The sequence below is a fragment of the Pongo pygmaeus genome, chromosome 16 (assembly GCF_028885625.2).
Source record: "Pongo pygmaeus isolate AG05252 chromosome 16, NHGRI_mPonPyg2-v2.0_pri, whole genome shotgun sequence".
Lineage (NCBI taxonomy): Eukaryota > Metazoa > Chordata > Mammalia > Primates > Hominidae > Pongo > Pongo pygmaeus.
This window is the reverse complement of record NC_072389.2, coordinates 95,520,430-95,536,920: the sequence shown is the minus strand read 5'-3', so window position 1 is coordinate 95,536,920 and position 16,491 is coordinate 95,520,430. Positions and strand designations below refer to the sequence as shown.

Here is a 16,491-nt window from a genome sequence, read left to right as displayed (position 1 = left end):
TTTTTATTTATTTAAAAACTGGACCGTGCTGGGCGCAGTGGCTCACGCCTGTAATCCCAGCACTTCGGGAGGCTGAGACGGGTGAATCACTTGAGGTCAGGAGTTTGAGACCAGACTGGCCAATGTGGTGAAACCCCATCTCTACTAAAAATACAAAAATTAGCTAGGTGTGGTGGCGGGTGCCTGTAATCCCAGCTACTGGGGAGGCTGAAGCCGGAGAGTTGTTTGAACCCAGGAGATGGAGGCTGCAGTGAGCCAAGATCGTGCCACTGCACTCCAGCCTGGGCAACAGAGTGAGACTCCATCTCAAAAAAAAAAACAAAAAAACAAAAAACAAAAAAACTGGACTAGGCATGGTGGCGGTTTGGGAGGCTGAGGCTGGAGGATCCCCTGAGGCCAGCAGTTTGAGGTTACAGTGAGGTATGACTGTGCCACTGCACTCCAGCCTGGGTAAGACCCTGTCTCTGAAAAACAAACAAGCAAACCCCAAAACTCTGGCTGCAAAAGTAGTACATATTTCTTTGAAGGAAAAAAAAGGAAAACTTGATAATCCTACCACCCAAAGATGTTTTTAAATCACTTATGTGGTACTCAGTTATGTGCCATGCACTGTTCCAAGTGCTTACAAATATTATACTAACTCCCTTTGTGTTTATAACAACTGTCTGCAGTCAGTAGACTCATTTTCCAGTTTTACAGTTTAGGAAACTGATATTACACCTTTTCTACAGATGGGGAAACTTGCCCAGGGTGCCCAGGCAGTCTGCAGAACCATGCTTTGAATCAGGGCAGTGTGGTTCCAGGGTCCTGTACAGATCAAACACCCTGACTCTGCCATTCCGTCAGATACATTATTCATATTTTGGTGTATTTGCCTCCAATCTTGTGCAAAATGGGTTGTCCCTGTACATACTTCGTGTAATCTTTTAGCTTAACAGATGTCATGAAAACTTCTTTCCCAGCATGATTTTTATTATCTATTTAATATTTCTCATATTCATGTAGAACAATGCACTTAACCAATTTCTCATTTTTCTAATAATTTTCTTCCCATTTTCCCCTGTAATAACACTGATGAGATATATATATTTTTTCTTCATTTTTTTTACTGTTCTGAAGATACTCTGGCAGAAATGTATGTTCCTGAGGGTAAATCTTTTCACACATCCACAATCATTTTATCATAAATTCTAGAGCTGGAAACGCTGAGTCTAATCTGTCACCCAGGCTGGAGTGCAGTGGTGCGATCTCAGCTCACTGCAACTTCCGCCTCCTGGGTTCAAGCCATTCTCCTGCCTCAGTCTCCCAAGTATCTGGGACTACAGAGGCGCGCCACCACACCCGGCTAATTTTTGTAATTTTAGTAGAGGCGGGGTTTCACCATGTTGGCCAGACTGGTCTCGAACTCCTGACCTCAAGTGAGCCACCCGCCTCGGCCTCCCAAAGTGCTGGGATTACAGGCGTGAGCCACCGCGCCCGGACTGTTATATATTTTAAAGGCTTCTGATCCATATCGCCAAACAGTCCTCTGGATCGATTTGCAGCTGTATCCGCTGCTCCATGTGCCGTATACGGACGTGCTCCACTTCACCCACACTGGGTCATTAAAAGAACAAACAAAAATAAGAACTTGATCGATTTGGGATTTTAAATGGAAATGCACTAAAAATTCCTTAATTCCACCATTCACCGTCTACCATGGAGGAACAGCCCATCTGCACGGAGAGACAGCTACGTAATTCACTGCAGCATTGTAATACTGAAAAAAATGAACGAAATGTTCCTTAACCGAGGAACGGCCGAATGACCGGCGTCTCCACTCCGCGGAACATTCTGCGAGCGCTAAGGGGATGGCGGGAGTGCATGATTTAGAGCGGGCGGTGAGAACAGCAAGCTCCCGCCGCCTCTCCGTTTTGGCAACCCGGCTGTTGGTCAGGTTTCGGCTTCTGGGGCCAGCCGTCGGTCTGGGCGAGGGACACAGATCCGGATTCGCATCCTGACCGGCCAACCGACGCTGGCCGAGGTGACGACGTTCCTCGGCATCCGCACCTGCCCTCCGCAGGGGACCCCCGCAGCCCTCTCCAGGGCGTCAGAGAGGCCGGACCCTTGGGTGCTAGGGCTCCTCAGCGCCGGGGCCAAGTTTCCGAGTGCCGCTCTCAGCAGCGCACCAACCGGAAGTGACCGTGTTGTGGCGGAAGGAGGAGCTTTCTGGGAGTAGCCGGTGCTGAGAGAACCGTGGCTGGCAAAGATGATTCAGGCGATTCTGGTTTTCAACAACCATGGGAAGCCGCGGCTAGTCCGCTTCTACCAGCGTTTCGTGAGTGCGGCCCGGCTTCACCACCCCCCTTCAGGGCGCCCACTATCTCTTCCCTCCTCTTTGGCCTCTCGGCGCCCGGGGGCACCGCTCCTTGGTCACCTGGGGCTCCTGCACCGAGCATGACCCTCGCCCTACTTAAGCACTTAACCTAGGCGCAGGCTGGTACCAGGCCTTCTGTTTCCCGCCCTACTGCCCCCGCTCTCTCTGACCCTTTTCTTGATCCTGGTATTTCTGTGCCATTTTGTGACATTTTCCCTTGGGTCTCTGGGAACGAGATAGAAGCGACAGTGGGGAGTGTGCCTCGATGAGAACTTGAGTGATTGAAGTCACATTCTGTCATCTTTTTGGTTGTTGACCACAGTTTCATGAGGAAGAAATATTAAGTTTCTGGAAGTTTTTGTTATAGCCAGAGGGTCTGGAAAAGTTCTTTTTTTTGGAATTATTTTGCTTCAGTGTTGGCTGGGACTTTCCAGAGACTAGATACCCTTCACTCTGTAGGGTTGAAGAAAATCAGTTTGAAAGTGGTAAAATGATAAGAAATTATAAGTGCTGCCGCATAAGAGCTCAATAAATGATTACGTAAATTTGAATTTTCCCAACACGTTCCTTTGCAAACACATAAACATCAGTATTTGCTTCCTGTCTTCCAAGATTGTATTTCTTCATGGCGGGGTTTCAAAATGTTACATAATTGGGGGACTGGTGAAACTGAAGAGGGGAAAGAGCCAGAAAACGTGTTCAGGCTTCAGCTTCACCTTTTCTACTCTTGCGTCTATTGACAAGTTAATAAACCCTTTTCAGACTTTTATTCTGTCTTTTGTCAATTAGAAATGAAAAAATAATTTTACTCCTTCATAAGATTTTTAAAGCTAGATTATATTTTATTAAGTGGATTACATCGAGGTAAAAATATGAGTATTCAGGCCGGGCGCGGTGGCTCACGCCTGTAATCCCAGCACTTTGGGAGGCCGAGGCGGGCGGATCACGACGTCAGGAGATCGAGACCATCCTGGCTAACACGGTGAAACCCCGTCTCTACTAAAAATACAAAAAATTAGCCGGGCGCGGTGGCGGGCACCTGCAAGTCCCAGCTGCTCAGGAGGCTGAGGCAGGAGAATGGCGTGAGCCCGGGAGGCGGAGCTTGCAGTGAGCCAAGATAGCACCACTGCACTCCGGCCTGGGCGAAAGAGCGAGACTCCATCTCAAAAAAAAAAAATATATATATATATTTAAATAAAAAATATATAAATATATATTTATATATTAAAATATATAAATATATATTTAAATATATAAAAATATATTTAAAATATATAAATATATATTTAAATATATAAAAATATATTAAAAATATATAAATATATATTTAAATATATAAAAATATATTAAAAATATATAAATATATATTTAAATATATAAAAATATATTAAAAATATATAAATATATATTTAAATATATAAAAATATATTAAAAATATATAAATATATATTTAAATATATAAAAATATATAAATATATATTTAAATATATAAAAATATATTAAAAATATATAAATATATATTTAAATATATAAAAATATATTAAAAATATATAAATATATATTTAAATATATAAAAATATATAAATATATATTTAAATATATAAAAATATATAAATATATATTTAAATATATAAAAATATATTAAAAATATATAAATATATTTAAATATATAAAAATATATATATATTTATATATTTAAATATATAAAAATATATAAGTATATTTATATATTTAAATATATAAAAAATATATAAATATATATATAAATATATAAAAATATATAAATATATATATTTAAATATATAAAAAATATATAAAATAAATATATAAAAAAATATAAATATATATTTATATAAAAAAATATAAATATATATTTATATAAAAAAAATATGAGTATTCAACGTAACTATTTGTATTTGCATTTGTGTGTATGCAAATTTCCCCCCTAGTTTTTTTCTAACAGGGTTATTGAGATAAAACTAACATGCCATACTGTTTACTTATTTATTTTATGTTATTTACTTATAGAGACGGGGTCTTTCTATGTTGCCCAGGCTGGTCTTGAACTCCTGGGCTCAAGCAATCCACCCGACTCAGCCTCCCAAAGTGCTGGGATTACAGGCATGAGCCACTGTGTCTGGCCCCAGTTTACCTATTTAAAGGGGACAATTCAGTGTTTTTTAGCATGTTCATAGAAGCTGTGTAACCATCACCACAATCAATTTTAGATCATTTTCCTCAACCCAAAAAGAAACCTCTGCCCATTAGCAGTCACTCCCTATTTCTCCATGACTCTCCCAGCCCCAGAGATTCTCTTTCCCTCTAAATTTGCCAGTTCCAGAATGGCAGGAATTTGCCTATTCCGGAATGGCAAATGGAATTTGCCTGTTCCGTTGCATATAAATGGAATCATAAATAAGTGGTTTTTTTTGTGTCTGCCATGTTTCATGTAGTATAATGTTTTCAAGATTCATCCATGTTGTAGCATGTATCTGATGTTCTTCATTTCTTTTATTGCTGAATAATATTCCATTATATGGATATGCCATATTTTGATTGTCAATTTGTAAGTTGATATTTCTGCTTTTTGGCTCTTCTAACCAATGCTGCTATGAACATTCTTGTGCAAGTTTTTGTGTGGACTTACGACTTCATTTCTCTTGGTTATATACCTAGGAGTAGAATTGCTGGGTCATATGGTAACTATGGTGAACATTTTGAGAAACTGCAAACTATTTGACAAATTTTCCAAGTGGCTGCACCATTTTACATTTCCATCAGCAATGTATAAGGATTCCAGTTTCTTCACATCCCTGCCATTCGTTATTTATTTATTTATTTTTGATTAAAGACATTTTAGTGGGTGTGAAGTGGTATCTCATTGTGGCTTTTTTTTTTTTTTTTTTTCCGCGAGACTGAGTCTCGCTCTATCTCCCAGGCTGCAGTGGCGTAATCTTGGCTCACTGCAACCTCTGCCTCCCGGGTTCAAGTGATTCTCCTGCCTCAGCCTCCCGAGTAGCTGGGATTACAGGTGCCCGCCACCATGCCTGACTACTTTTTGTATTTTTAGTAGAGATGGGGTTTCACTATGTTGGCCAGGCTGGTCTCGAACTCCTGACCTCAAGTAATCTGCCCGTCTTGGCCTCCCAAAGTGCTGGGATTACAGGCGTGAGCCACTGCACCCCGCTCATTGTGGTTTTGATTTCAGTTTCCAAAATGACTAATGATGTTGAGCATCTTTTCATGTGCTTATTGACCATTTGTGTATCTTTGGCGATCATAGGATTTTTATAAGACCTCATGAGCTCATGGATGAAAGTACCTTGAAAACTACAGAGTACTAAAAAGATATGAGGGGTTATTAAAATCACTGAGGCATGTAAGCAATTGGTAGTTTAGCTTTTTATTGAACTAGAAATTAGGTAGCCTCATCATTTCGTACCACTTCCCCACTGCTGCCACTTCCCCCAGAGTCAGATAAAAGGCTTTAGTTCAAAAGATGTGTTTGTCAGTTTTTAAAAGTGCTGATGCTTAGCATGTTTTGTATTTTGCAGTATATAGAGTTAGTCTCTTCCAGCATCCTGTCATCTGTGAGGTTTGTTTGTTCTTTAAATGGAAATGAGGAAAATAGTGATTGATTTACTCAAATTTGTAGTGACCAATGATTAGCAAGTTTTCATTCATTCAGTAAATACTGTGAGCCATTCCATACCCATGTGAGTCAAATTAATTTCCCCACAATTAGGTTTTCCCTGTTTTTTTTTTCCCCCTCTCTGTTTCTTTTAAATAACTAACCATTTCAAAGCTAAATTCAGGGCTATAGAAAGAAAGGGATTAAAATTACTTGAACCTATTTTCTAACTCTTGGGGCAAGTCCAATTTGAAGGTTTTCTTATGCTTCGTTACTCAAAGTGTGGTCCCCAGACCAGCAGAAATGGTATTGCCTGGGTGCTTACTAGACTTGCATCTCAGGACTTAACCTAGACCTGCTAAATCCGAATCTGTATTTTAACAGCATTCACAGCTGATTCATTGCAAATGAAGATTTGAGAAGCAATGCTCTAGAGCTTTAAATTATTTTCTGTCTTAATTGCTGGTTTCTCCCTCTCTTACCCTTTTTAACCATACTTCTGAAACTCATATGCATAATTAGAAATCAAAGGAGAGTTATCAAAGTGATTTCATCAGAGTTGAGCTTTCTTACGCACATAGTAAGTGAAAAAATAAGGTCAGACATAGTGGCTCACACCTGTAATCCCAGCACTTTGGGAGGCCAAGGCAGGTGGATCACTTGAGGTCAGGAGTTCAAAACCAGCCTGACCAACGTGGTGAAACCCCATCTCTACTATAAATACAAAAATTAGCCGGGCATGGTGGCACATACCTGTAATCTCAGCCACTGGGGAGGCTGAGGCAGGAGAATCGCTTGAACCCGGAGGTGGAGGTTGCAATGAGCTGTGATTGCACCACTGCCTGGGCAACAGAACAAGACTCTGTCTAAAAATAATAATAATAATAATATATTTTATTTGTAGCTCTCTGTTCAAAATTTTAATCTGTAATCTGTTTTTCTCAATAATACTTTGTTGGTGAGTAGCACAGCATCTTACATGTAGTATCTATATTACCAGTATAAAGATAGCAGCTATATTTGCCAATACAACTTTTTAAAACATTTATATGATTCTTGACCTTTTTTTTTTTTTTTTTTTTTTTTTTTTTTTTTTTTTTTTTTTGAGATGGAGTCTCACTCTGTCGCTCAGGCTGGAGTGCAGTGGTATGATCTTGACTCACTGTAACCTCCGCTTCCTGGGTTCAAGCAATTCTCCTGCCTCAGCCTCCCGAGTAGCTGGGATTACAGGCATGTGCCACCACGCCCAGCTAAGTGTTTTTTTTTTGTATTTTTAGTAGAGATGGGGTTTCACCATATTGGTCAGGCTGGTCTCGAACTGCTGACCTTGTGATCCGGCCCCCCCGCCTCCCTCAGCCTCCCAAAGTGCTGGAATTTCAGGCGTGAGCCACTGTGCCTGGCTGACATCTTGACCTTCTTAAAATGTTAGACCTGTTGAGATTTATTATATCCTTGTCATAGATGTTTTCCAGGGGAAGACAAAATATTTCAGGATCAGGCCTTCTAGTTATTCTCTGACTTTGTATGAGAGTTTATCAATGTTCCCTTTCTTGTTTAAATATCAGCTTACCTATAGGACAGTAATGGTTAGTGCCTTAGATATTTAGGTAAATATACCCTATCTTAATTCCTGTATCAGAGCATTGCCAACCATTTTTCATAGATTCACTCTTATTTTTTCTCATCATTTTTATCATTTCTAGAAACAAGTACTAAATGTTTAGATGTTCCCAGCTTAGAAACACTTCCCTTGTCCATCCCCATGGATGGGATGTAGTTTTTCAGGCTTGCCCACTGATTCACTTATCTTTTTGTTCCATAGCCAGAAGAAATTCAACAGCAGATTGTTCGAGAGACTTTCCATCTAGTCCTCAAGCGGGATGACAACATCTGTAACTTCTTGGAGGGTGGAAGGTAAACTGTCAGTTTCATTTTTCTCCCCATATATCCACTTGTGAGTGGCCTTCATTATTGCATCTTCTGGCAGTACTCAAGTGTCAGGTGGGTACTTGATGCAATTTTAACTGGTCTCACCATGATCTGCTCAGGGAGAGACACAATTCTCTTTGGGGCGCAGTTCAATTATTGTGCTTCTGATATTGCTCATTTAGATGATTGATCCCTGAGAGGACAGGCAGGAGAAGAGGTGAGGTAAGGTGGCTTTAGGTACCTCTGCCAAACTTGGTTGCCATTCACCTAGTAAGAATGGCCTGCTTCTAGCATTTGGCCTTCTCCTTTCCAGTGGGTCCTTTCTCATTCTTTGGCACAAGGTTTCTTTTTGATGTGTTTAATTAAGCTGTGGGCATTTAAACGTTTCCCATCTTCTGCAGTTTGATTGGTGGCTCTGACTACAAACTGATCTACCGGCACTATGCTACCCTCTACTTTGTGTTTTGTGTGGATTCGTCAGAGAGTGAACTTGGAATCTTGGACCTCATCCAGGTATGTGTAGTCAGCTAATGATGGCAGCAACTTTGAGAGTTTCCACAGGATTTTTGAGTAACCAGCCTGTAGAACCTTGTGTCCATCTCCTTACTGATACTAGTAAAAGTTGCCAGATGTCCACCAGATGGTGCTCTGGGAGAGCTCCTGAGAAACCCTCAGCACTTTTAGATTTATTGGTTTCTATCTAGCCCTTGCACTGCCCTTGGTTTTCATTTATAAATTTATACGTTTGGCCGGGTGTGGTGGCCCACAATCTGCTTACAGATTGTTTTTATTACCTTCATGAAAACTGAGATGTGTAGGGACCCTAGCTTGGGAACTATTCATTTAGCATTATTTCATCATTTTATATGTGAGATTCTAGATGAGCTTCTTTTAAGTACTTGAATAAGCCCATAGGTAGAAAGCGCTCAAATAGATGCTACATTGAAAACTTAAGTAACAACAATTGTGGAAAAGAAAATTCCATAGCTATAAAATGTAAACTTTAAATGCTTGCAACAGGCCAGATGTTTACATTTTACAGCTATAGAATCTTCTTTTCCACCTATGGGCTTATAGGCTCATGCCTATAATCCCAGCACTTTGGGAGGCCAAGGCGGGCAGATCACTTGAGGTCAGGATTTTGAGACCAACCTGGCCAATATGGTGAAAACCTATCTCTACTAAAAATACAAAAATTATCCAGGCATGGTGGTGTGCACCTGTAGTCCCAGCTACTCAGGTGGCTGAAGCAGGAGAATCGTTTGAACCTGGGATGTGGAGGTTGCAGTGAGCCGAGATCATGCCACTGCACTCCAGCCTGGGCAACAGAGCGCGACTCCGTCTCAAAAAAATAATAAATTAAAAATAAATAGGCTGGGTGCAGTGGCTCATGCCTGTAATTCCAGCACTTTGGGAGGCCAAGGCGGACGGGTCAAGAGTTCAAGACCAGCCTGACCAATGTGGTGAAACCTGGTCTCTACTAAAAATACAAAAATTAGCTGGGCGTAGTGGCACGTGCCAGTAATCCCAGCTACTTGGGAGGCTGGGGCAGGAGACTTGCTTGAACCCGGGAGGCAGAGGTTGCAGTGAGCCGAGATCGCACCACTGCACTCCAGCCTGGGTGACAGGGTGAGACTCCATCTGAAAAAAATAAAAAATAAAATAAAATAAAAATAAATAAATAAATCCTTACAACAAAATTTGTTTTCTGAAGATAAAAGTTTAAAAGCTAAATATATCTTGGAACAAATAAATTGAAATTCTGAATATATAGTTTTGTAGGATAATTAAAAATTTCATACATCGTATTCACTTATACATAAAAGTATGAATAAAGATGAACCCATCTAAAACAGATGCATCTCGGAGATAATTTTTAAATACTTTCTTAAAACCTGAGTCAGATTGGACATTGAGAATCAGCATAATAGAAAGAGCTCAAGGCGGGGCTCAGTGGCTCACACCTGTAATCTCAGCACTTTGGGAGGCCAAGGTGGGTGGATCACTTCAGGCCAGAAATTTGAGACCAGCGTGGTCAACATGGTGAAACCGTGTCTCTACTAAAAATACCAAAAATTAGCTGGGCATGGTGGCATATGCCTGTACTCCCAGCTACTTGGGAGGTTGAGGTGGGAGAATCGCTTGAACCCAGGAGGCGGAGGTTGCAGTGAGCCAAGATCGTGCCACTGCACTCCAGCCTGGGCAACAGAGTGAGACCCTGTCTCAAAAAAAGAAAAAAAGCTCAAGATCTAGCATCAGAAAATCTGGGTTTGAGTCATGAATCTACCATCTGAAAAGTGATATTAGGTTGTAGAATTCAAATGTGAGAATGTGCTTTATAGTACTGTTAACTGTATGTAGCAGGCTATAGAAATGTGTATATAATACGAGTTTATTTGAAAATTAAGGAAATATAGTGATAATGTATTTTAAAAATTGGGATGGAGTGCTTGCCTCAGCAGCATATGTTCTAAAAGTGTACCAATGCAGAAAAGATTAGCGTTGCCACTATGCAAGGATGACATGCAAATTGGTGAAGCATTCCATATTATAAAAAATAAAGAAAATTTTTTGAAAGAGAAAAAAAAATTGGGCCACAGTTATTAGAGAAGATGGACCTTGGAGATTTGTATTAACAGTACAAAAATACTAACTTTATAATTTTTTTTAAGTTTTTTATTTATTTTTTTTGAGACGGAGTCTTGCTCTATTGCCAGGCTGGAGTGCAGTGGCGCGATCTCGGCTCACCACAACCTCCGACTCCCTGGTTCAAGCGATTCTCCTGCCTCACTCAGCCTCTCGAGTAGCTGGGATTACAGGCACACGCCCAGCTAATTTTTGTAGTTTTAGTAGAGACGGGGTTTCACCATGTTGGCCAAGATGGTCTCGATATCCTGACCTTGTGATCCGCCCGCCTCCGCCTCCCAAAGTGCTGGGATTACAGGTGTGAACCACTGCGCCCGGCCTCTAACTTTATAATTTAATAGACATTTATTAAATATTTAGTGTACATTGGATTTGGTAAGATCAGATAAGTAAAATGTAAAAATAATAGGAACTAAAAAGTTTGATCTTTGTTTTTGTTTTTTTTTGAGACAAGGTCTTGCTCTCAAACTGGAGTGCAGTGGTGTGATCAGAGCTCACTGCAGCCTCCATCTCCCAGGCTCAACCCATCCTCCTACATCAGCTTCCTGAGTAATGGGGCCTACAGGCATGCATCACCACATCTGGCTAATTTTTTGAATTTTTTAGAGATGAAGTCTCACCATGTTGTCCAGGCTGGTCTCGAACATCTCAGCTCAGGCAGTCTTCCCACTTTGGCTTCCCAAATTGCTGGGATTACAGGTGTGAACCACTGGACCCAGCTGATCTTTGAAAAGACAATAAAAATTAATAAATAGTTGGCCTAATTGATATAAAGAAGATAGAAGTCAGAAATAGAAAACATTGTTTTAAAGGGATGATATATACATAGTTATACTACCAATATATTTGAAATAGCTGACTACAAAAAATAACTGCTCTGGCCTGGGGCAGTGGCACATGCCTGTAATCCCAGCACTTTGGGAGGCCAAGGAGGGTGGATCACTTGAGACCAGGAGTTTGAGACCAGCCTGACCAACATGGTGAAACTTCGTCTCTACTAAAAATAGAAAAATTAGCTGGGCATGGTGGCGCATGCCTGTAATCCCAGCTGCTTGGCTGCTTGGGTAGCTGAGGCATGAGAATCACCTGAACCTGGGAGGCAGAGGTTGCAGTGAGCTGAGATCACACCATTGCACTCCAGCCTGGGCAATAGAGCGAGACTCTATCTCAAAAAAAAAAACAAAAACGAAAAACTGCCCAAATGAGGTCAACATAAAGGCACTGAAATAATATTAGGATGAAATAATAGATGTTAAAAAAAGAACTGACTCCCTAATGGGGTCACAGTAGAATTTTTTAAAGTTGAAGTACATTAAAACCTGTATGTTACAGTAAGTTATTTTTTAAAACTTAGAACAAGGAATTCTACTACCTAAGCGCATTTTATGGACTAAATTGGTTATCATCCAAAAACCTGACTCTAAAAAGGAAGATAGGCCGGGCGCAGTGGCTCACGTCTGTGATCCCAGCACTTTGGGAGGCCGAGGTGGGAGGATCACAAGGTCAGGAGTTCGAGACCAGCCTGGCCAATATGGTGAAACCCCGTCTCTACTAAAAATACAAAAAAAATTAGCTGGGTGTGGTGGCATGCGCCTGTAGTCCCAGCTACACAGGAGGCTGAGGCAGAAGAATCGCTTGAGCCTGGGAGGCGGAGGTTGCAGTGAGCCAAGATTGCGCCCCTGCACTCCAGCCTGGGTGATAGAGTGAGACTCTATCTCAAAAAAAAAAAAAAAGGGAAGATGTTCGTCAAATATTGCGGATTAGTACTGGTACAAAATTACTAACTAAAATCTTAGCCAACAATCAGTTGAACCAAGGGATTGTGAGACCTGACTTTGTTTTCTTTTTGACTCTCCCATTAACAAGCAATGTGCCCTTAAACAAATCATCTAGGCTTTATTGGCCTTAAGGGTTTTTGTTTGTTTTGCATTTTGTCTCTTCTGTGTGTTGAGTGTTTTTTTTTTTTTAATCTACAAAGATACTAGATATTCTTTTCTAGCCCTAAAGTTATTTCTTTAGCAGGAAAACTGCATACTATTAAATAGAAGAATTATACATTGTGTCCAAATAGTATCTATCCCAAGAATGCAAGTCAGTATAACAAAGAAAAATTAATAGTCTATTATAGCAGTAAGAATAACTAATATAATAAAAATTAGTAGTTGCTGAGAGGAGTGATTATCCAAATTGTATTAAATACACTCAAACTGGAATAAGAAGCATTTTTTATTAAAAGTATACATTTATTAATATAACTGTTTACTTTCTGAAGAAATGAATATAGTTATGTGGTTCAGAATTCAGAGGCACACTATGAGTATACAGGTTGAATATCCCTTTGAAATGTTTGGGACCAGAAGTGTTTTGGATTTTGGACTTTTTCAGATTTGGGGTTATTTGCATTACACTTATCCTAAATCTGAAAGTTCAAAACCTGAAATGACCAATGAGCATTTCCTTTGAGCATCATGTCGGCACTCAAAAATTTTGGATTTTGCAGTGTTTTGGATTTCAGATTTTTGGATTTCAAGTGTTCAACCTGTATAGTGAAAAATATCCTTCTTCCTCTTTCCTCTTGTCACCTAGTTTACTTTCGTTGAAGCAATCAATTTTAGTTTCAAAACCAAGAGCCAAGAACCAGAGCCAATGTTATCTCGAGGGTGAAATCTGTAGGCATTTATGAATACTCTTGTTGAGTGTTTCGTCCAGGTGCAGTGGCTCATACCTATAATCCCAACCCTTTGGGAGCCTGAGGCAGGAGGATCACTTGAGCTCAGGAGTTCAAGACCAGCCTGAGCAACATAGTGAGACCTAGTCTCTATAAAAAATCAGGTGATGTGCCCCTGTGGTCCCAGCTACTCATGTGGCTAAAGCAGGAGGACTGCTTGAGCCCAAGAGGTTGAGGTTTCAGTGAGCCATATTCACGCCACTACACTCCAGCTTGAGTGACAGAGCGAGACTCTGTCTCAAAAAAAAAAAGGATTATCTTTTATTGTTTACCCTAATTTTAACAAACATTTGTAGTGAGACAAAAACAAATGAAGAAGTGACATAGTAAAGAAAGAAAGAGAGATAAGTTATCAATGTAAGGTGGCCGGATTATGGACATAGAAAATCTTTTTAAAGAATTATAAGTAAGGAAATGATATGAGCAAAATGACAGAATATGAGATAAAGCCAACAAAATTAAATCTCCTGTTTCTGAGAAAACAGCTAGAAAATTCATAATTAAAGAAGTCTCATTTACAGTAATAATAAAGGATAGTTAGTGCTTGGGAATTAACTTGGTATGGAATACTTGACATTGATTCCAATAAAATTTCAAAATCTTAAAGGAAAAACAAAGGAATAGTTGGAACAAATGGAGCTACAAACTCTCCCCTTGTTGGGAAGAGTCAAGCAAAGATGACAGTAGTCCCAAAGGTGGTGAGCAATACATCAAATGGAAGACCAAGTATAATTCCGTCAGGAGAGTTTATAGAACTCAGTAAAGGCAAAATTTATCAGGGAAAAGGAGTGGCCAAGAAATGCAAAAGTATATTTCTAGAGAAAAACGGACCGTGATGGGAGATTTGCTTTACTAGGTTTCATAATGTATAATATTTACAGATGAATTGATTATCTAGAAAATCCAAATCAGTTGGAAACAATTGGAACTAATAATAGAGTTCTGTAAGGTGACTGAATACGTTTAACATATGGAAATTAGTAGCTTTTGGCCAATGCAGTGGGTCACGCCTGTAATCCCAGCCCTTTGGGAGGCCGAGGCGGGCAGATCACTTGAGGTCAGGACTTTGAGACCAGCGTAGCCAACATGGAGAAACCGTGTCTCTACTAAAAATACAAAAAATTAGCCGAGTGTGGTGGCACATGCCTGTAATCCTAGCTACTCAGGAGGCTGAGGTAGGAGAACCTCTTGAACCCGGGAGGTGGGGGTTGCGGTGGGCTGAGATTGTACTCTGGCGTGGGCAACAAGAGCGAAACTCCGTCTCCAAAAAAAAAAAAAGTAGGTCAAAGCAGAACGTGGGGGGGTAAAATGAGTGTTCTCAGCTGATTCAGGTAGCAGAGCACCTAGGATAACAGACACTGGATACTTTGTTTCTTTTTTTAATTAATATGAATAAAACTACGTAAGTCTTTATGCAAACTGTTGTGCCTATTCTGCTAAAAACAGAATGCCTGGGTCAAAGGGAATTAATATTTCTAATCATAATGCATGTTGCTAGATAGATATTTAGAAAGAGTATGTTAGCCAGGCACAGTGGCTCACACCTGTAATTCCAGCACTTTGGGAGGCCGAGGTGGGCGGATCACCTGAGGTCAGGAGTTCAAGACCAGCCTGGCTAACATGGTGAAACCGTGTCTCTACTAAAAATCCAAAAAGTTAGCCGGGCGTGGTGGTATGCACCTGTAATCCCAGCTACTTGGGGGGCTGAGGCAGGAGAATTGCTTGAACCCGGGAGGTGGAGGTTGCAGTAAGCTGAGATAGTGCCATTGTGCTCCAGCCTGGGCGACAACAGTGAGACTCCGTCTCAAAAAAAAAATGAAAAGTATGTTAATTTATAATGCCTCCAGTACTATATAAGTTTGTTTCCTTGTAACTCCAGTACTGAAGTGTGTCATTTTAAATTTCTACTCAGAGATAGAGGTACCTCACACATTTGAATTTTTATTAATCATGCTTCCTTTTTCCATGTGTGGGTTTATAATTTTATTTTCCATGTCAGCCTTCTATAATATAATTGAACCACTTGTCCAGTGAAATCTAGATCCTGGCTTATGTCATATTTTATATATTCTAAGGTGCACATTGTATCACACTTCAATAACTCTAAAATCTGGATATGTGTCGTAGTGGGTGACATCTTACAATTATAATTGACAGCATTTTTTTTTCTTTGTTAGCAGATAAAATAATGGTTTGCCTTATCATCAACAAAAAAGTAAATCTCTGCGTATTTTGAGTTTATTTTAAAACTTATTGTTTTAAACTAATTATTGTCTAACCTATTATATTAAGTGTAAATAATCCATTTTTACCTCCCCTTGTTGAAGAAACTCTAATATTGTATACTGTATTAAGTTTAGAGTGAAACCCAAGCCCCCTATTACAGCCTGTAAGGCCCAACATGGTCTGGCTCCTTTGCCTCTCTCTCCCCTCACCATATACCTGCTCATCTTCACTATGCTCTAGCCTTCTTGCTGTTCTTCAAACACAAGTACATTTTTGTGTCTGGGCCTTTGTACTTGTTCTGTCCCCTGGAATACTCTCATCTAGGTTCCTTCATTTCAGCTCTTTGAATGACTGACTTCTTTTATCATTTATGTCTCAGCTCGCAGTTTAATCCTTAGACAGACTTTCTTAACACTCTATCTGAAGTAACCCCCGTCACATCATCCTGTTTACTTCCTTCAGGGCACTTAGGACAATAGAAAATATCTTGTTTCATTTGCCTCCTTGTTCTTCCCACACCCAGAATATAAACTGGATAAGAACATGACTTGTTGACTAGGAACAATGGTATGTTCCTAGCATGTAGTCATCACACCTTTAACATTGGTTGAATAAACATTTAATACATAATTGGATTTAGTTTTTACTCTTCATTCCTTCATTTTATTCTTTTGAGTTCACTGAGTTACATTTTTCTTTCTGCATTACTTTCATTCATTCATGTTGTTTAATTTATTGTTTCTTTTTTTTTTTTTTTTTTTGAGTCGGAGTCTTGCTCTGTTGCCCAGGCTGGAGTGCAGTGGCACAATCTCGGCTCACTTCAACCTCTGCCTCCTGGGTTCAAGCGATTCTCCTGCTTCAGCCTCCTGAATAGGTGGGACTATAGGCGCCCACCACAGCACCTGGCTAATTTTTGTATTTTTAGTAGAGTCGGGGTTTCACCCTGTTGACCAGGCTGGTCTCAAATTCCTGACC

At 40.0% G+C, this 16,491-nt stretch overlaps 1 protein-coding gene and 1 non-coding gene across 3 annotated transcripts in view; both read left to right on the top strand.

The window, feature by feature from the left end:
* The first annotated feature begins 1,112 nt into the window (after window positions 1-1,112).
* AP3S2 (adaptor related protein complex 3 subunit sigma 2) overlaps window positions 1,113-16,491 on the top strand; it is a 57,509-nt gene continuing 42,130 nt past the window's right edge. For both annotated transcript variants that reach the window (XM_054450397.2, XM_063652930.1), the window contains exons 1-3: window positions 1,113-2,317; window positions 7,810-7,901; window positions 8,318-8,429. In XM_054450397.2, coding sequence (XP_054306372.1) covers window positions 2,249-2,317; window positions 7,810-7,901; window positions 8,318-8,429 — 273 coding nt within the window. In that variant the 5' untranslated portion in view covers window positions 1,113-2,248. The remainder of the gene's footprint in view (window positions 2,318-7,809; window positions 7,902-8,317; window positions 8,430-16,491) is intronic.
* On the top strand, window positions 10,363-10,469 carry LOC129014761 (U6 spliceosomal RNA). Its single transcript, XR_008494303.1, has one exon. It is a non-coding gene; the product is annotated as a U6 spliceosomal RNA (small nuclear RNA).